The sequence below is a fragment of the Engraulis encrasicolus genome, chromosome 14 (assembly GCF_034702125.1).
Source record: "Engraulis encrasicolus isolate BLACKSEA-1 chromosome 14, IST_EnEncr_1.0, whole genome shotgun sequence".
NCBI classification, from domain to species: domain Eukaryota; kingdom Metazoa; phylum Chordata; class Actinopteri; order Clupeiformes; family Engraulidae; genus Engraulis; species Engraulis encrasicolus.
Genome location: NC_085870.1, coordinates 36,976,763 through 36,995,597, shown reverse-complemented (window position 1 = coordinate 36,995,597; position 18,835 = coordinate 36,976,763). Strand labels below are relative to the sequence as shown.

At 39.9% G+C, this 18,835-nt stretch overlaps 1 protein-coding gene across 1 annotated transcript; it reads left to right on the top strand.

Moving 5' to 3' along the window:
- The first annotated feature begins 3,322 nt into the window (after positions 1 to 3,322).
- LOC134462557 (myosin heavy chain, fast skeletal muscle-like) lies at positions 3,323 to 18,533 on the top strand. The gene is made up of 41 exons (XM_063215647.1): positions 3,323 to 3,341; positions 3,528 to 3,579; positions 3,781 to 3,993; positions 5,653 to 5,796; positions 5,881 to 6,037; positions 6,144 to 6,171; positions 6,363 to 6,480; positions 7,884 to 7,976; positions 8,073 to 8,136; positions 8,231 to 8,329; positions 8,402 to 8,505; positions 8,601 to 8,739; positions 8,817 to 8,935; positions 9,021 to 9,170; positions 9,392 to 9,562; positions 9,659 to 9,965; positions 10,109 to 10,188; positions 10,386 to 10,473; positions 10,632 to 10,749; positions 11,717 to 11,840; positions 12,267 to 12,403; positions 12,574 to 12,829; positions 13,057 to 13,299; positions 13,415 to 13,591; positions 13,682 to 13,827; positions 13,911 to 14,001; positions 14,091 to 14,480; positions 14,557 to 14,683; positions 14,794 to 14,912; positions 15,109 to 15,305; positions 15,673 to 15,856; positions 15,940 to 16,105; positions 16,207 to 16,331; positions 16,451 to 16,759; positions 16,851 to 17,054; positions 17,156 to 17,281; positions 17,455 to 17,625; positions 17,724 to 17,828; positions 17,978 to 18,073; positions 18,185 to 18,316; positions 18,418 to 18,533. The coding sequence occupies exons 3-41, from the start codon at positions 3,793 to 3,795 to the stop codon at positions 18,430 to 18,432; spliced, it is 5,820 nt and encodes a 1,939-aa protein (XP_063071717.1). The 5' UTR covers positions 3,323 to 3,341; positions 3,528 to 3,579; positions 3,781 to 3,792; the 3' UTR covers positions 18,433 to 18,533.
- The last annotated feature ends 302 nt before the right edge of the window (positions 18,534 to 18,835 follow it).

Below are 18,835 nucleotides of genomic sequence, written 5' to 3'. Positions count from 1 at the left end.
TATTAGGCTACAACAGCCATAATATATAGAAAATAAGAGATTAAGATTGATTATTGAAATTGTGTAAAACATGTGCAAATACAATAAAATGTCTGGTGTATTTGAGAATACAGTATCTAAATATTTAGATTGAACATGTCAGCAGACCTTTTCACAAACGAACAATGTCCATTTCGAAGGGGAAGTCTGTGGAGGAGCCCAATGGACACGCTGGGACCACTGAAGTCATAGTTCAGCGTCGAGCCCACAACTGCAATGTAAGAACAGACGAAAAACAAAGTTTGGTGGTGACATAAGAAACACAAGAATACAAATTGGGCTCCTTCAACTTACTTACCGTGCAGCTCTAAAGATGCAATGAAAATGGTTAACAAATCTGAGGAAAAATGTAAATGATAGTGTTCAGTTTATCACATGATTTGAGGATTCATGACTCAATTCAAGTTAATTTGTCCTAAATTTTAAGGGGTCTTGTACTCAATTACAGCACAGAGTTAAAAAATCAAGAAGAGAAGGCAGGTGCAGATCAGACAAAGCAGCAATGTATAGAAGACAGTATGACAATATGATGAGAGACAGGAGAATCACCAAATGCCTTTAAATTAGTAAAAAAAAAAAATTAGTAATATGTAAGTGATGAAAGTACATCATGAATGTACTTACTTCTAGCATGCATATCTCAAGCAGTTAAAATCATGATGTTTGTATTGTCTAAAATCAAACAAAAAGCAGTCTCATTCTGCTCACTCAGCTCGACTTTGCAAGTGAATGTCTGGTGCAGCCAGTATCATATTCACATGTAGGGGTCCACAAAGCGAAGTGGAAATGTGCCATTTTCCCCAAGGAGAATGATCTCATCTAAGAAAGACATAAGGGGTCTATATTTGTCTTTTGTTCACATGGAAGACATAGCCTGTGACTGCCCCATGCATCAGGTGTCACATTTTATTGGCTTTATAAGACCCTTTCATCGCATGTCAATGTGGTAAGGTTTCAGTAGCATGCCAAATCTTCTAAGACTTTTATACCACCCCAAAAATAAATCACTAGATCATACGTACATCTTGGGGGGCAAAAAACATTGTACGTAACCCTTCTCAGCAGTTGATAAAAGCCATTTACAGTAAATGTTCACATTATCGTTTAATATGGCTTCATTCAACTTGCTCCACACATATTCTTTTAGGCCAGGTTTAGGCCTGAGCATGTCGTGGCCAATCTCATCAAAGGCCAAGGTCCTTTGAGACCGTCTTCAGGTTACTGTCTCTACCATATAAAACGGTGCTATCAGAGGAACAGAACCTCACTATTTGCAACAGGATTGGCATTGGCATTTTATTATTGGCATTTTATTATTTCATTGTATCTAAAACAGGACTCAATTTATTACGACAAGTACAGTAATACACATGTTAAATCATGTTCACACAAGCCAAATGCTCACAGGCGTGCGCGCGCGTGTACACACTATACAAACAAGACACATAGTAGCAGGTGGTTTAGTGAATTGTAGACGGTATAAAACAATACTTTGGATTTTCCTGGTTTTGATTTACAAGGGATAAGGTGTGAAGAAACCTGCATACTTATTGCCTTGTCAGAGCGACTCATGCAGACTCATTAACTCCAAAAAACACAGTCATTACTACGTTTGTTACAGCCACAAGTTTTAACATGTTGGTATAGACAGTCTGAAATGTCTTAATGAAGTGGTATTAATGTGTTGTTTTTTTCAGTGAAAGGTGAAACGTTCCAGTCCAGTAGGTGCAGACAGATACAGTACCACTAAACCAGTATTTACTTCTGTCACCAGTAAATCATTTAATGGTCCATGACTTTCAGCTGCTACACATAAAATAGTCATCACTAGCCATGACTTAAATTGTAAGGAAAGATGTCTGCAAACAGTAGCTGTGGCCAGCAGGGTGGAGTTCAACTCGTTCTTTTAATCTGGGTTATTGTTTTTTTTTCTCTCTACATATTAATCAGAAATAACTCCAAATGACAAATGGCTCTTACTGTAGTTTTAGCATTGGCCTTCGATTACTGCATTCTCCATCATGACTGTGAGATTCGAAAACGTGTAATTGTCAGTGAATGAGAAGGCCAAAACTCACCTCCATTGAAAGTTCTGGAAGACTACATTAAGAAATTTAAATTGACATTTAAATCTTCTTCCTTAAGGTTTAAATCGTCTTGTTAACTTCCATCACTATTAGGAAATCCCTCTTCCAAATTGTAATAAACGCTGTAGCTTTGTAATCAGTGTTTAGTTCACTGGCAACCAAACAAAGCATGTCCTAATGGAAAATAGGACGGTTTCATGTTTTAGTAGATTGGCTGACCTTGCTGGGCTGTTGCAACAGTATCCCAGGGACATGTCAAGGCTTCCCCACATCTAGAGCTGCATACAGTTGGCTCCAGTTTATTTCCAAATAACATATCCAAGATGTACTGTGCCCTATTTAGCAACATCTAATGCCCTTGTATCCGAGGTCAAGTCTCTGCCAGAACAAAGACATAAATTACACAAATAACTTTTTTTGCGGCAAGCTGTATGGTCACATTTCCCAACATTCTTAATCACAATTGATTTGGCGGACAAATTGACAATATGAACTGGACATATGAAAAATGTCGAGTTATTTTGAAGGGCAGTAATTGAAGGAGGGTATTCTTCTAGTCTGTCTTCAAAGGATGATACAGCGAGTGGCATGCCGATACTGATACAAATGCATTCAGACTGGCATCATTGAGATGTCCCTCTAAATCCACCGGCTCAGCTGCAAACCAGACATGGCTAACACAGGGATGACAGGGATGATTTGGCCCAGTTTAGAAGCTGAGCACACAGACACATATCTCTCCTTTAGTGGGAAATCACACAATGAGGCAGCCGTCTTTTTATGAGCATTGCTCTTAAATCATGCTAGAGGTCAGTTGATAGGCTTTTGATTGACCACCTGGTAATTCCTTTGTAACAGAACTTGGGTTGATGTGAAATATCATCTTTGGTAACAGACATATGCAATACTGGAAACACACAAAATAACACTTTGAGTCTTACATATTGTAAATACATAAGCATATAAAGAATTCTCATTTCTTTATGGATATAAATAATGATATTTGCCTGGGGTATTGTTTTTTTTTTTAACTTGAAATGTGTGACGTCCATGCATAAGACAGACATTGTTGAGGCAAGAAATAAGACCATACAACTATGTCACCCAGTGCATGCCCAAATCTAGCTAAGCTGTTTTTGCTGACAAGCCTTAAGTGTCCCTATATAAGCCGACAGCTCAAGGCTCCTCCAAGGACTGACTGGCACACCCGTTAAGGTGAGACACACTTGGGGATGATCTGGTTGGGGTTATTATACACATTATATTATATTATATTGTATTATATTGTATTGTATTGTATTGTATTATATTATATTATATATATACAAACGTATGTATATATACTGCATATATATGCCTGGAGCATAACAAGTATTCATTTGTCATACTCTTCACTTACAGAACTAATTAGGAGAGCTGCTTTTCATTCACCTTCACCTTGGTAGTTCAACAGGTATGTCATGGAAGACATGGACAGCAGGCGTAGACACACAGCACTATTGAGATTTGTTTCATAAATGAGATTTGTTTTTAAATTGCACTCCAGACAAAAAAAATGTCTTTCAAAATAGAAATAGATTGATAGAGCACACAATATTCTAGGTGGTGACTACTGACTGACTGATTGAATAAATAAACACATTCTCACCCACAGTAAGACACCATCATGGGGGATGCTGAAATGGAGTGTTTTGGGGCTGCGGCCCTCTACCTCCGGAAACCGGAGCGGGAGCGCATTGAGGCCCAGACCAAACCATTTGATGCCAAGAGTGCTTACTTTGTGGTGGACAAGGAAGAGGACTATGTGAAAGGGACGCTAGAGAAGAGAGAGGGTGGCAAAGCCACTGTCAAAACTCATGCCGGGAAGGTAAGCATCCACCTCATATATTGTATCCAAAAGGCTGATTTGCTCCACTAGGGTTTCACAGTAGAATTATAATTAACTTTGCCACATGGTCATTTATTTCTTTACACATTCATGTTCTGATGACCTCTTGTACCAACACCATAACCCCTCTTTGTTTTTATTAGACCAGTGTTTCTTAATTGGTGGGTCAGGACCCAAAAGTGGGTCACGGAGGGAACCTGAGTGGGTCATGTGGCTGTGGTGTAAAAATGTGTGAATCGACCCTTTTACTGTCAGTCCCAAAATTGAAACAAGATGCAGTATTGAATAATGACTGTGATGTTGAAGAGAGAGTGAAACATGGTGGTTAATACTCCTCTCCACTAGTTGATAGACATGCAAATGCTGTTACATATAATTTAATGCATGGGTATATTTTTCATAATCGTTTGAAGATTCCGACAGCGCTACAAAATATTGGGTCACAACATAATGACCATGGAAAATTGTGGGTCCAAAGACTCCAGTTTAGAACCACTGAGTTAGGCTGTGTACTGTGAGTTTATTAGCCTGGCTGTTGCAACCACAAAGTTGATTCAGTCTTCTATTCTGGTCAAGCTCACATCTCAAAGTTGTCAAATGGCTATGGACTACGATAACATATGCCTTGACACTCGCTCACCCATGTCATCACGTTACATCACTTACATTGGGTTAACATTGGCTACATCTAACATTAGGTCAGAAAAAGTATGGGTGAGCCAGGGCTACATGTATATAGTTTCTTTGGATGAAAAGTATTTAATGAAATATAATAATTGGATATTAACTCAGAGTCACTTCCTATCAGATGTAGATTCCCTGATTTTTCCATGACCTTCTCTGACCTAAAATCTGAATTCCTATATCTTTCTTAAGGATATGTCCAGTATAATGACTGGGCACATACACTATAAACCAGATGAAAGCAATCATTAAGTCCTTCCTTGAGTCTGGTTACTACTAGTACTTAGAATCTTCATAAAAGTAAGAGTATGCACATCCCACCTCTCTTAGGCCAGGTGCAGGACAAAGGCGTCTGATAGTGGAAAAGAGTAAGTTAGACCTCCGCACACTGTGGCTCCGCTTTGAAAATGTATTCAGGTCATACAACATTCATGCCTGATGAAGACCCTGTTGGGTCAAAACGCTGTATGACCTGGCTGAATACATTTTCAAAGCGGAGCCACAGTGTGCGGACGTCTACTCTTTTCTACTACTAGTACTTACACTTAGCTGGCATAAAGTCAGTGATAACAGGCAATTCATTACGGTGAATTTTCTTCTTAGTTTTTGCATTCACAGATGTACAGAACTGTTCACAGATGTACTGACATTCCCAACTTTTTGTAAAATCAAATGACTTAAGGATACAGTGGATAGATGGATAAAGAACATTATTATAGATAGATAAAAAAAAACATTGTCTTACAAATCTGTCACAGAAAATTGTTCTTTGTAGCTGAAACTCCACCAATATTTCCTGATAATCCCAGACATTGCACACAACACGATTACAATCACTGACTTTCTGTGTCTTGAACAGCCTTATCTGAAATTCCCTTATATTTCAGAAATTTCCTGACCCATGGGAAACCTGTGTAAATGTCACTGATGATCATATAAGGTTATTTTTTGCAGACGGTTACTGTAAAGGAAGATGAAATCTTCCCCATGAATCCGCCAAAGTTTGATAAAATTGAGGACATGGCCATGATGACCCATCTCCACGAGCCCGCTGTGTTATACAACCTCAAAGAGCGTTATGCAGCATGGATGATCTACGTAAGATTTCCTCTTATAGCATCACAGGGTTTGTTTCAACTTAAACATTCTTCTCTTTGAGAACCACTATATTGTCTCCATCAGACCTACTCTGGGCTCTTCTGCGTCACTGTGAACCCCTACAAGTGGCTCCCAGTGTACGATCAAAGTGTTGTTGAAGGATACAGAGGCAAGAAGAGGATTGAGGCTCCACCCCACATCTTCTCCATCTCTGATAACGCCTATCAGTTCATGCTCCAAGGTGAGGTCTTCATAAAATGACTACTTTCATAGACAGTGTTATTCATATTTGAAATTCAAAAATACCAATATATATATAAATGACCAATACTCGTTTTCTTGTACAGATCGTGAAAACCAGTCTATCCTGATCACGTACGTAAAGTTCTCCACTGAATTGTTAAAAAAAAATCGTGTGTCAACTGTCAAGCATCCACATATACTTTTCTATGGGCAAGGCTTGATTCTCTCTTATTGCTTCATCCCTGGCAGAGTAGCAACATTATATATATAACATTTTTAGGAGGCATGCTACATAATATTCTACCTCACATCTTCATCTCCAGCGGAGAATCTGGTGCAGGGAAGACTGTCAACACAAAGCGTGTCATTCAGTACTTTGCAACAATTGCAGTAGCTGGTGGAGGAAAGAAAGACCAGCCGCAACAGTCTGGAAAAATAAAGGTGAGAGATCCTGAGGAACGTTAGTCTCATGTACTATCTAAAAAATAAATAAGAAAAATAACAGAAGGCATCCATGTGGCATTTTTCCCGCTTTGTTCTATATGAGAATATATACTTAGTTGTACAAGTCCCAAAAGCAAGGACGTTTTCAACACCGTTTCCCCAAATGGAGTGGGGATATTGCAACAGCACATGTTCGATTAGCCTACAGGTATAGCTGCAATAAAGTCGCTAACAACACTTGGACTAAAGGTGAAATATAGGCTACACCAAAATACGGTATATGCCAAGATCTTGTGGATATAGCTGAGACGGCAAGGATAATGAACACAAAGCCTGTTTCATGAACATTCTGCGTACAAGGTAGAGACCACATCAGGCCGATTCACTTTATGGAAATTACATCCTTTCCCAGACATGTGTCAAATTTGTAGTAGTGCCAGACTACACTCAGTGAATGTTAGTAATCAACTTGACAACCGTGAACTTCAACAAAACCATGGTTTTTTTTAAAAAGGGCTTTTGGTGTGGGCGACCATGGTTTTAAAAAAAACACGGTTTGGGGGGAACAATGGTTTATGGCAAAGAGTATATTAGGGTTAAACCATAAGTTAAACCATGGTCACAAACCATGGTTGTCATGGTTACACTAAAAACCATGATTAAGTAATAAATCACAGTAAATCTATGGTAAAACCATGATTAGTTTTCATAGTACAACCATTGTTAATCTTTGTAAGGGCTACTACTATGACAGCCACTGTACTAGAACTATGGTTGGTTGATAGTACTTAGAATCACCATGGAATGTGGTAGTAAAACCATGGTTACTGCATTACAACCATGGTCGATTTTCGTAAGGGTAGAGTAATCATGACATACCATGGTAGAACCATGTTACTGCATAAAAATCACAGTAATACCATAGTAAGCCATAGTACAATTATGGTAGGTTCAGAGTACTTAGAGTAATCATGACATACCATGGTAGAACCATGTTAATCATAGTAATACCATAATAAACCATGGTCCATTTTTATAAGGGTATGTAAGCTTCTATAGTGTACACAATATGTTTGACCTTTCTTGAAATGTGAATTATGTGTATTATGCGAAGGCTTCTAGTCACTGTAACTTTGGGATCAGTAAAGTAACTCAACTCTACATTATTGTTTATATACATATATATTTTATTATTAATATTATTTTTTTTAGCCCTTATTATTATAGGACAGTATGAAAGTAGACAGGAAATGACTGGGAGAGAGAGATGGGCCAGGGTCGGGAAATGACCCAGGCCGGATTCGAACCATGGTCCCAGTGGGCAAAGTAAGCACAAATGTGGGGGGCTTAGCGCCCCCATACTACTCTACATTATTAAATGCCATTGTATTTTCCTGAAGGGATCACTGGAGGATCAAATCATTGCAGCCAACCCTCTACTGGAGGCCTATGGTAATGCCAAGACTCTGAGGAATGACAACTCCTCTCGTTTTGTAAGTATTTTTATGAAATGTATGATGTCATCAAATACACAGTACCTATGTAATTCTTGAGAAATAAATTATTTACATCTTAACACAAAAACACAGGGTAAATTTATCAGAATTCATTTTGGAACAACTGGCAAATTGGCCTCAGCTGACATTGAAACATGTAAGTGTTTACATTGTCACTAAATATATTCAGCATGATTAATTGTATTAATAATAATAACAACAACAACAACATCAACTGGCAAACATTACAGATCTGCTGGAGAAGTCAAGAGTAACATTCCAGTTGTCTGCTGAGAGGAGCTACCACATCTTCTACCAACTCTGCACTGGACACAAGGCAGAACTGATAGGTATGCTATATTTTTGCAACAAAATGTGTGTTTTGTCTAACAAGGCTAATTTGATTTATATCTGGATTGCAGAGGCACTTCTCATCAGTACCAACCCCTATGACTTCCCTATGGTCAGCCACGGTGAAATTACTGTCAAGAGCATCAATGACGTTGAGGAACTCATTGCCACTGATGTATGAATGCATGTGATTTTTTAATTGCATTTTTATTTTTAAACTTGCTTGCCATTCCAAAAAAACAAATTGACTCATGGAAATCAATATTACAGACAGCTATTGACATCTTGGGTTTCACTGGTGAAGAAAAAAGCGGCATCTTCAAGCTCACTGGTGCTGTGATGCATCATGGCAACATGAAGTTCAAGCAGAAGCAGAGAGAGGAGCAGGCTGAGCCTGATGGCACGGAGGGTGAGTTAGTTTTTGCTTGTTTTTACAACTCCAAGCCTTTTCAATCTCTTAATAAATATTTTCTATTTATAAACTAGTGGCTGACAAAATCGCCTACCTCATGGGCTTGAACTCTGCTGACATGCTGAAGGCTCTGTGCTACCCAAGAGTGAAGGTCGGAAATGAGTTTGTGACCAAAGGCCAAACTGTTCCACAGGTAGAGTACAATATATACGATATGTGTACTGTGTGAGACATGTGACAAAATATTTAAAATTATGTTTTAAATGATTTTTCATTAGGTCAATAATGCTGTCTCAGCCCTGTGTAAGTCAGTGTATGAGAAAATGTTCTTGTGGATGGTCATTCGAATCAATGAGATGCTGGACACCAAACAGCCAAGACAGTTCTTCATTGGTGTGCTGGACATTGCTGGATTTGAAATCTTTGATGTGAGTGCATTTCTGTAAATAGAATTTAATTATAACTATAATGGAACTATTTCTTTTCACTGACAACAAAGCAGGATTTAGAGTTAAGCTTAGTACCCATGCTCTTTGTGTACCAACGATAACCGTGTCATTTTGTCAAGTGCAATGGAGTGTACTACAGTTTTAATTAATTCATTCACCTTCAAGTAACTGACCTCCCACTTTCAAAAAAAAAAAAACAGTTTAACAGCTTGGAACAACTGTGCATCAACTTTACCAACGAGAAACTGCAACAGTTTTTCAATCACCACATGTTTGTTCTTGAGCAAGAGGAGTACAAGAAAGAGGGAATTGAATGGGAGTTCATTGACTTCGGCATGGATCTAGCTGCCTGCATTGAGCTTATTGAGAAGGTACCGTGAAGGCATACATACAGGAGCAGTGTTTCCCAATTAATTTGAAAGTAATGTATGCATAGTTACTAACCTTAAATGCACTTATTTTAAAAGCCAATGGGCATCTTCTCCATCCTTGAAGAGGAGTGTATGTTCCCTAAGGCCTCAGACACTACCTTCAAGAACAAGCTGTATGATCAGCATCTTGGTAAAACCAAGTGCTTTGAAAAACCTAAGCCAGTCAAAGGTAAACCAGAGGCCCACTTCTCCTTGGTGCACTATGCTGGCACTGTGGACTACAATATTAACGGCTGGTTGGACAAGAACAAGGACCCTCTGAATGACACAGTGGTGCAGCTGTACCAAAAGTCAGCAATGAAACTGCTGGCCTTCTTGTACGCCTCTCATGCAAGTGCAGAAGGTAGGAGCACAGGCCAGACTAACCATGATCTAGTCTAGAGGGTACAATTAAGAAAAATGTCTCACTCCCCTATAACCCTAAAACTGATATTTGTGTACATAGCATTTAGTTTTCTTTTCACTAACTTTCACAACCATCTGCAGCTGAGGGTGCTGGCGGGGGCAAGAAGGGTGGTGGCAAGAAGAAAGGTGGCTCCTTCCAGACTGTGTCTGCTCTGTTCAGGGTAAGTGGTCAGTTAACACTGAACAATCATTCTGCACCTTTCAAATTTAGGAACCATTGCAAACTTAGGTAGTAAGACAAGTGTCTGCTCTTTTCAGGGTGAGAGCTTAGCTGGCATCATCTTAATGTAATTAATAAATACTCAATTACTTTGGAAAATAGCTTTCCTTCTATTAAAATAATTATTTATCTCCACAGGAAAATTTGGGCAAGTTGATGACCAATTTGAGGAGCACTCATCCTCACTTTGTGCGCTGCTTGATTCCCAATGAGTCAAAGACTCCAGGTAAGCTGTGTTTTCACAATGACTCAGATTACCCTTAAAAAAACACCATCTACTAAAAAACTACATCTGCTTGTCCTGACAGTCCTGTTCTGTCTTCATAGAAGATATGTAAGTAAATAGTTCAAATGAAGCAAGTTTTTTATTTTATTTTTTGTAAGGTCTGATGGAGAACTTCCTGGTTCTTCACCAACTGAGGTGTAATGGTGTACTGGAGGGCATCAGAATCTGCAGAAAGGGTTTCCCCAGCAGAATCCAATACGGTGACTTCAAGCAGAGGTGATTGTCAAATTACGTTTTAAAATCAGAACAACAGAAAACTTTAACAATTGTAACTAAATCTATTTATGGAGGAAACTGTTATAGAATGCATAGACTGAATCCTGTTTCACCCCTAAGCCCTACACCTTTCCCTTTCCCCTCCGATTTGCGAGTTTACGTGTAAGGGTAGTGGTTAAGACAGAAGTGTAGGGGTAAGGGGTACGACCGATTGCCCCGAATGCATTATGAATGCCTTTAAAAATTGGCGGCATCCACAAACATAAGTATTTTACGGTTTACAGTTAATAATAATAATAATAGTAATGCATTTTATTTAAATGCACCTTTCAAAACACTCAAGGACACTGTACAGACAGAAACAAAAATAAAACAAGACACATAAACAGACATAAATAAATAAATAAAAACAATTAAATATGAAATAAAATAAAACAAAACAGAGTTTAAGAATCATGAAGAATAGCCGTGCTAACAGATGGGTTTTTAGCCTGGAAATTGTGCTAAGTTCAACATTGTCCAAATGTGTAATGGTCCTTTTCTACATGAAACGCGCATGAAAAAAGCTATTAACGTCAACCAAATGCATGAAAGTTGTGAACGAATTGTGAAAGTCGTGAAACATTGTTGCCCTTTTTTAAATTGTTACCCAAGTAATTACAAGCAATATCCTTGGTTTAACCATAGAGAAGCTGGTTTTGAATGTTGTGAGTGTCATTCCGTGATTGTTGAAGGGGTGTCTCATTTAGTAGGGGTGGCATTTCAAACCCTACCCCTTACTGCTCTGCTTGAAAGGACGAGGGCCAAGGGATCGAAATTAGAAATGGGATTTGGCTAAAGTGTGTTTATTTGAGCTACTCAATTTGATCCAAGTGCACGTATAAGTTAGTATACGTTAACATTAGTAGAACTCCTGTTTTGTCCTTATGACTTACTATTTCCAATGTAATGTTTCCCCCAATTTAAGATACAAAGTATTGAATGCCAGTGTCATCCCTGAAGGCCAATTCATTGACAATAAGAAGGCTTCAGAGAAGCTCTTGGGTTCCATTGATGTGGACCACACTCAGTACAAGTTTGGACACACTAAGGTACGATTTGATTTTGATTGAAGTACTTTTGTTTTTCCATGAACCCTTGATACTTGGGGGCAGTCATGGGTAAGCGATTAGGGCATTAGACTTGTATCCAAAAGGCTGCCTGTTCGACTCTCGACTCGCCAGGTTGGTGGGGGGAGTAATTAACCAGTGCGCTCCTCCATGACTGAGGTACCCTGAGCATGGCACCGTCCCGCCACACTGCTCCCTTGGGGTGCATTGGGGGGCAGCCCCCTTGCACGGGTGAGGTCTAAATGCAATTTCGTTGTGTGCAGTGTGCAGTGAACACTTGTGAACACTTGTGTACAGCGGAGTACTGTGTCACAATGACAATGGAAGTTGGAGTTTCCCAGTTGGGCTTTCACTTTCACATATTTTTGTGGTAATGTCTCTAAAATACCTGGTCTATGTCCTGTTAAGGTGTTCTTCAAAGCAGGTCTGCTGGGTACCCTTGAGGAGATGCGAGATGAGAAGTTGGCAGCTTTGGTCACAATGACTCAGGCCCTCTGCCGTGGCTACGTCATGAGAAGGGAATATGCAAAGATGATGGAGAGAAGGTAAGACATTTAGGAAATCAACAGACCTTGAGCTTGGAATAGGTACACACACCAGTATCGCTACTGATTTATTATCTAACTTGCAACACAAAGGTTCTTGGAAACTCTTCACTATATATATATTTATACTGTATATATTTATACTGACCAATATCTTTCTTTTTATGCAGAGAATCTATCTTTACTATTCAGTACAACATCCGCTCTTTCATGAATGTCAAAACATGGCCATGGATGAAAGTGTACTTCAAGATCAAACCTCTTCTTAAGAGTGCTGAGACTGAGAAGGAACTTGCAAACATGAAGGAGAACTTTGGTAAAATGAAAACTGATCTGGAGTCTGCCCAGGCAAAGAGGAAAGAGCTTGAGGAGAAAATGGTTGCCCTGCTGCAAGAAAAGAATAATCTGCAGCTAGCCGTGGCATCTGTGAGTATTCCACCACATGATCTCATTTGTGCAGTGCACAATAACCAGGCATTGATATTTTAATATACTATCTACCTTTGTAAGCTAATGATATTCACAAACATCCCATTCCTTGCTGGCTGGAATCAAAAGGGGAAGATATTTTTGCAATGTATTTGTTTGGGCAGCTTAATTGCAACTGACTACTGAATGACTGTCAAGCAAGCTGAAACATTTAAAATTCACAGGAATCTGAAAGCCTTTCAGATGCTGAGGAGAGATGTGAGGGACTCATTAAAAGCAAAATACAGCTGGAGGCTAAACTCAAAGAGACAAACGAGAGGCTGGAGGATGAGGAGGAGATCAATGCTGAGCTCACTGCTAAGAAGAGGAAGCTAGAAGACGAGTGCTCTGAGCTGAAGAAGGATATTGATGACTTGGAGCTCACATTGGCCAAAGTGGAAAAGGAGAAACATGCCACTGAAAATAAGGTTGACATTACAATACAAACAAAGTTATTTGGCAATGTTTTTTTTTCAATGATGAATATACCCCAAGGTAGGAAGTGTTTGAAAGTCTTGTTTAAGCGTGTAATCACGTCTTTAGGTTAAAAACCTGACCGAGGAGATGGCATCTCAAGATGAGGCCATTGCTAAACTGACGAAAGAGAAGAAAGCCCTCCAAGAGGCACACCAGCAGACTCTTGATGATCTCCAAGCAGAGGAAGACAAAGTCAACACTCTGACCAAATCAAAGACGAAACTTGAGCAGCAAGTGGATGATGTGAGGAAATATTGTTGAATAATATTAAACTACAATAATATATTGCAAATTTTCACAACAAAAACAATGTATGCTGTATGTCTATGTAAGCTTGAAGGGTCATTGGAGCAAGAGAAGAAGCTCCGCATGGATCTTGAAAGAGCCAAGAGGAAACTTGAGGGAGACCTGAAACTGGCCCAGGAATCCATAATGGATCTGGAGAATGACAAACAGCAGTCCGAAGAGAAAAACAAAAAGTAGATGACTATTTCAATTTTTTTGTAACACAGTGTTAACTTTGTTTGTCATCTAGTGACTAAAACTCGTGCATTTTACACAGGAAAGATTTTGAAATCAGTCAGTATCTCAGCAAAATTGAAGACGAACAGTCAATTGGGGTACAGCTTCAAAAGAAGATTAAAGAACTTCAGGTATTTAAGTGAACTTAACATTCTAAGTATAGAGGTGTGTACAGAAAATGTAAACATTTTGTACATATTGTACTTTTTTAAACCAACAGGCTCGCATTGAGGAATTGGAAGAGGAAATAGAGGCAGAGCGTGCTGCGAGGGCAAAGATTGAGAAGCAGAGATCTGATCTCTCCAGGGAACTTGAGGAGATCAGTGAGAGGCTTGAGGAAGCTGGAGGAGCCACTTCTGCTCAAATTGAGATGAACAAGAAGCGTGAAGCAGAGTTCCAGAAGCTGCGTCGTGATCTTGAAGAGTCCACCCTGCAGCATGAAGCTACTGCCGCTGCTCTTCGCAAGAAGCAGGCTGACAGTGTGGCTGAACTCGGAGAGCAAATTGACAACCTCCAGCGTGTCAAGCAGAAGCTGGAAAAGGAGAAGAGCGAGTTCAAGATGGAGATTGATGACCTCTCCAGTAATATGGAGGCTGTGGCTAAATCAAAGGTATGCCGATAAGCTATGAGACTTTGCAGTGTATAATTTGAATTTTCCTCCCAAAACTGATAGACATTTCTTTCAGGCTAATCTTGAGAAAATGTGCCGCACCCTTGAAGATCAAATGAGTGAACTGAAATCAAAGACTGATGAAAGTGCTCGTCAGCTGAATGACTTGAGTGCTCAAAGAGCACGGCTTCAAACTGAGAATGGTAAATACAAAAGAGGAATAACTGTCTTCTTTCTGCCACACCGCATGACACAAAAAATATGTTGAATGTGCAACTCTTATTAGTCACAACATAAAACTGACACATTGCAGGTGAATATGGTCGTCAGCTTGAGGAAAAAGAAGCTCTTGTTACCCAGCTAACCAGAGGCAAACAAGCATACACCCAGCAGATTGAGGAACTGAAGAGACAAGTAGAGGAGGAAGTTAAGGTATGTTTAAAAAGTACTATAATTATGAGAGTCGACTGAGCATCCTGCATTTTCCGGAAGTGTAGTAAATTATCTTAATTTAATCCGGGACTAATTATTTATCTCTCCCAATATGAACTGCATGCTTGATTTTTTTTAATCTTGTTGCTTGTCAACCATTGCCTTGGATTAATAATATCTTAATTCAACCACAAAGGCCAAGAATGCCCTGGCTCATGCTGTCCAATCATCTCGTCATGACTGTGAACTGCTCAGAGAGCAGTTTGAGGAGGAGCAGGAGGCCAAGGCTGAGCTGCAGCGTGGACTGTCCAGGGCCAACAGTGAGGTGGCACAGTGGAGGACCAAATATGAAACTGATGCTATCCAACGCACTGAGGAGCTGGAGGAATCAAAGTTAGACATGACTTTTAACTGCACATCATAATTTCTTTCTATAAATCCATTCAAAAATTACTCCAAAGCAAGGGTGGGGAATATGTTTCAATGGCCTAATTTTTATGTATGCAGTTTCACATGAAATATTACATGTTTTGGAAAGAAATGTTAGAAAATATATTTGCAATACAATTAACAGATTTCAAGGGACCTGGTGAAGTTGGGGTCTGTTGCAAAGGTGGCCTAAAGTGCAGGAGGAAATCCTGGTTTGTGTTAATAGTAAAGCTCTTGGAGGACTTGAAGTGGCCCCTCGAATGAAAAAAGTTTCCCACCCCTGCTCCAAAAGATAGGAATAATTTAGCTAAAAAAAATTCACTCCGCACAGGAAAAAGCTTGCACAGCGTCTTCAAGATGCTGAGGAGTCCATTGAGGCTGTGAACTCCAAATGTGCCTCTCTGGAAAAGACCAAACAGAGACTCCTGGGTGAAGTGGAGGATCTCATGATTGATGTGGAGAGAGCCAATGCACTGGCTGCCAACCTTGATAAGAAGCAAAGGAACTTTGACAAGGTATAATATTGACATTTGACAACACAGTACTTTTTTAGAATAGTGCAGCCATTTTTATACAGTGCCATCTTTTGTAATGATAGGTCCTGGCAGAATGGAAGCAGAAGTATGAAGAAGGCCAGGCTGAGCTAGAAGGTGCTCAGAAAGAGTCTCGCTCTCTTAGTACTGAGCTCTTCAAGATGAAGAACTCATATGAAGAGGCACTGGATCAACTGGAGACCCTGAAAAGGGAGAACAAAAACTTGCAGCGTAAGCATGCAAAAATATAATAGAGATAGAAGAAATATGTTTGTATATTTGAACTGCTGGGAATGCCATCCTTATATGTATTATGTATTGCAAATCTGCAGAGGAGATCTCTGACCTGACTGAGCAGCTTGGTGAGAGTGGGAAAAGCATCCATGAGCTGGAAAAGGCAAAGAAATCTGTGGAGGGTGAGAAAGTTGAAATCCAGGCAGCTCTTGAAGAAGCAGAGGTACTACTGTATAGCTTATTGCTCCTTTATGATTTTTTATTTTTCTTATTTTTTTACATTTAAATGCAAATGATGGACAATAACATATATAAGGCTAATTTTAACTTCTGCTAAACTAGGGTACACTTGAGCATGAGGAAGCCAAAATTCTTCGTGTTCAGCTGGAGCTTAACCAGGTCAAGAGTGAGATTGACAGAAAGCTGGCTGAAAAGGATGAGGAGATGGAACAGATCAAGAGGAACAGCCAGAGGGTGATTGACTCCATGCAGAGCACTCTTGACTCTGAGATCAGGAGCAGAAATGATGCCCTGAGAATCAAGAAGAAGATGGAGGGAGACCTCAATGAAATGGAAGTTCAGCTCAGCCATGCCAACCGCCAGGCAGCTGAATCCCAGAAGCAGCTAAGGAATGTCCAGGGAGCACTTAAGGTGGCAAGAAGTCTATTGTAGAATTCAGAAATTCATTATTGAAATACCTCTCATGTTAATTATTTTGTTTTGTTTTTGTTTGCATTTTAAGGATGCACAACTACACCTTGATGAAGCGCTCAGAGGACAAGAGGACATGAAGGAGCAGGTTGCCATGGTGGAGCGCAGGAATGGTCTTATGCTGGCAGAGATTGAGGAGCTCAGAGCTGCTCTGGAGCAGACAGAGAGAAGCCGCAAAGTAGCCGAGCAGGAATTACTGGATGCCAGTGAGCGTGTTGCATTGCTTCACTCCCAGGTAAGATACTTGCCAAGAGCGTAATTCAGCACTCTAATTCAGCTATTAATTATGGGTTTATTTTTTTACTAAAAGCTCAAACCTTATACTATATCGTTTAGAACACCAGCCTCCTCAACACCAAGAAGAAACTGGAGGCTGACCTAGTTCAGGTCCAGGGAGAGGTGGAAGACACCATCCAGGAGGCCAGAAATGCTGAGGAGAAGGCCAAGAAGGCCATCACTGATGTAAGACTGGTAGTCGGTGTGCCAGTGCGATCAGACTGACCAAAAAAAAACCATGGTGGCGCGTAGAGTCGCTGCATGTCACTTAAAAAAGCTTAAGTTTTACTTAAAAATGCAACATAGTTCTTTGTCTGAGTTACTGCTAACCTACGTATATATGTGATTTAACATTTCAGGCTGCCATGATGGCCGAGGAACTGAAGAAGGAGCAAGACACTTGTGGTCATCTGGAGAGGATGAAAAAGAACTTGGAGGTCACTGTGAAGGACCTGCAGCATCGCCTGGATGAGGCTGAGAACCTGGCCATGAAGGGTGGAAAGAAGCAAATCCAGAAACTGGAAGCTAGGGTATAGTTTTAGATTTCTTTTCACTTGGCTGAGTGTAATAAGAGCACTGCTTTTAATCCTCATTCTCATTTACGATAAGCTTTCTTGTTGTGCGATAGGTCCGTGAGCTGGAAGGAGAGCTTGAGGCTGAACAGAGGCGTGGAGCTGATGCCATTAAGGGTGTCCGCAAATATGAGAGGAGAGTCAAGGAACTCACCTACCAGGTTCAGTATAATTCTCAGGAAATGTTTAGACGTTTGTAGTGATTTTAACCTGACAAACTGCCAAGTAAGATTAACTGTGTCAATTGTGTGATGAAGATGACTATAGAGGAGATACACGTATCTAATAATACTAATACTGACACGTGCAGACTGAGGAGGACAAGAAGAATGTCACCAGACTCCAAGACCTGGTGGACAAGTTGCAGCTGAAAGTAAAGGCCTACAAGAGACAGGCTGAGGAGGCTGTAAGTAGTCTGATTTTTGTTTGCGCTATCCATTTAATTTCTCATCATGCTTGCCTGGGAAGACAAAATATATGCCCTATTATCACCGAGAGACATTTAATACCATTTCAGGAGGAGCAGGCCAACACTCACCTGTCCAGATACAGGAAAGTGCAGCATGAGCTTGAGGAGGCTCAGGAGCGTGCTGACATTGCTGAGTCCCAGGTCAACAAGCTGAGGGCCAAGAGCCGTGAGGCTGGCAAGGTATGAGTTTCATACACTACTATTAAATTCTGAATTAATTAAGTAGTCAGCACATTTACACGGTGACAACAGTATTTATTCTGGCTTTCTTTGTGTTTCAGAGCAAGGATGAGTGAACAGGAATGGATGTCTTGCAGTAAAACTAAGGAGTCATAAAATATGAGTCCTCAAATCAATAAATAAAACTACTTCAGCATTTAAGCTATTCTCAGCTATCTTCTTTGTATTGTTCTCTGTGTTGTGTTGGTCTTTGCACTACTACTGTGTTGTTTATAGACCATTTTGAAGTGTGCAAAGACTTTTACGGTATTTCTCTGGCCTTTTCAGTGCTTCAAGTATTTTTCAGCGTTTAAATACACAAATCCATAATGAGAATGCAGTTGCGCATTACAGAAGTTACTGCACACTAAGGACTGTCTTCGCTATGTGCAATGTATCAGTGCATTGGTGAAATCAAGTTATGGGTTTTTTGTGTTTTTGGAAGGAAGTGTTCTTAAGTCTGTTAGCCTTTCTGACGCA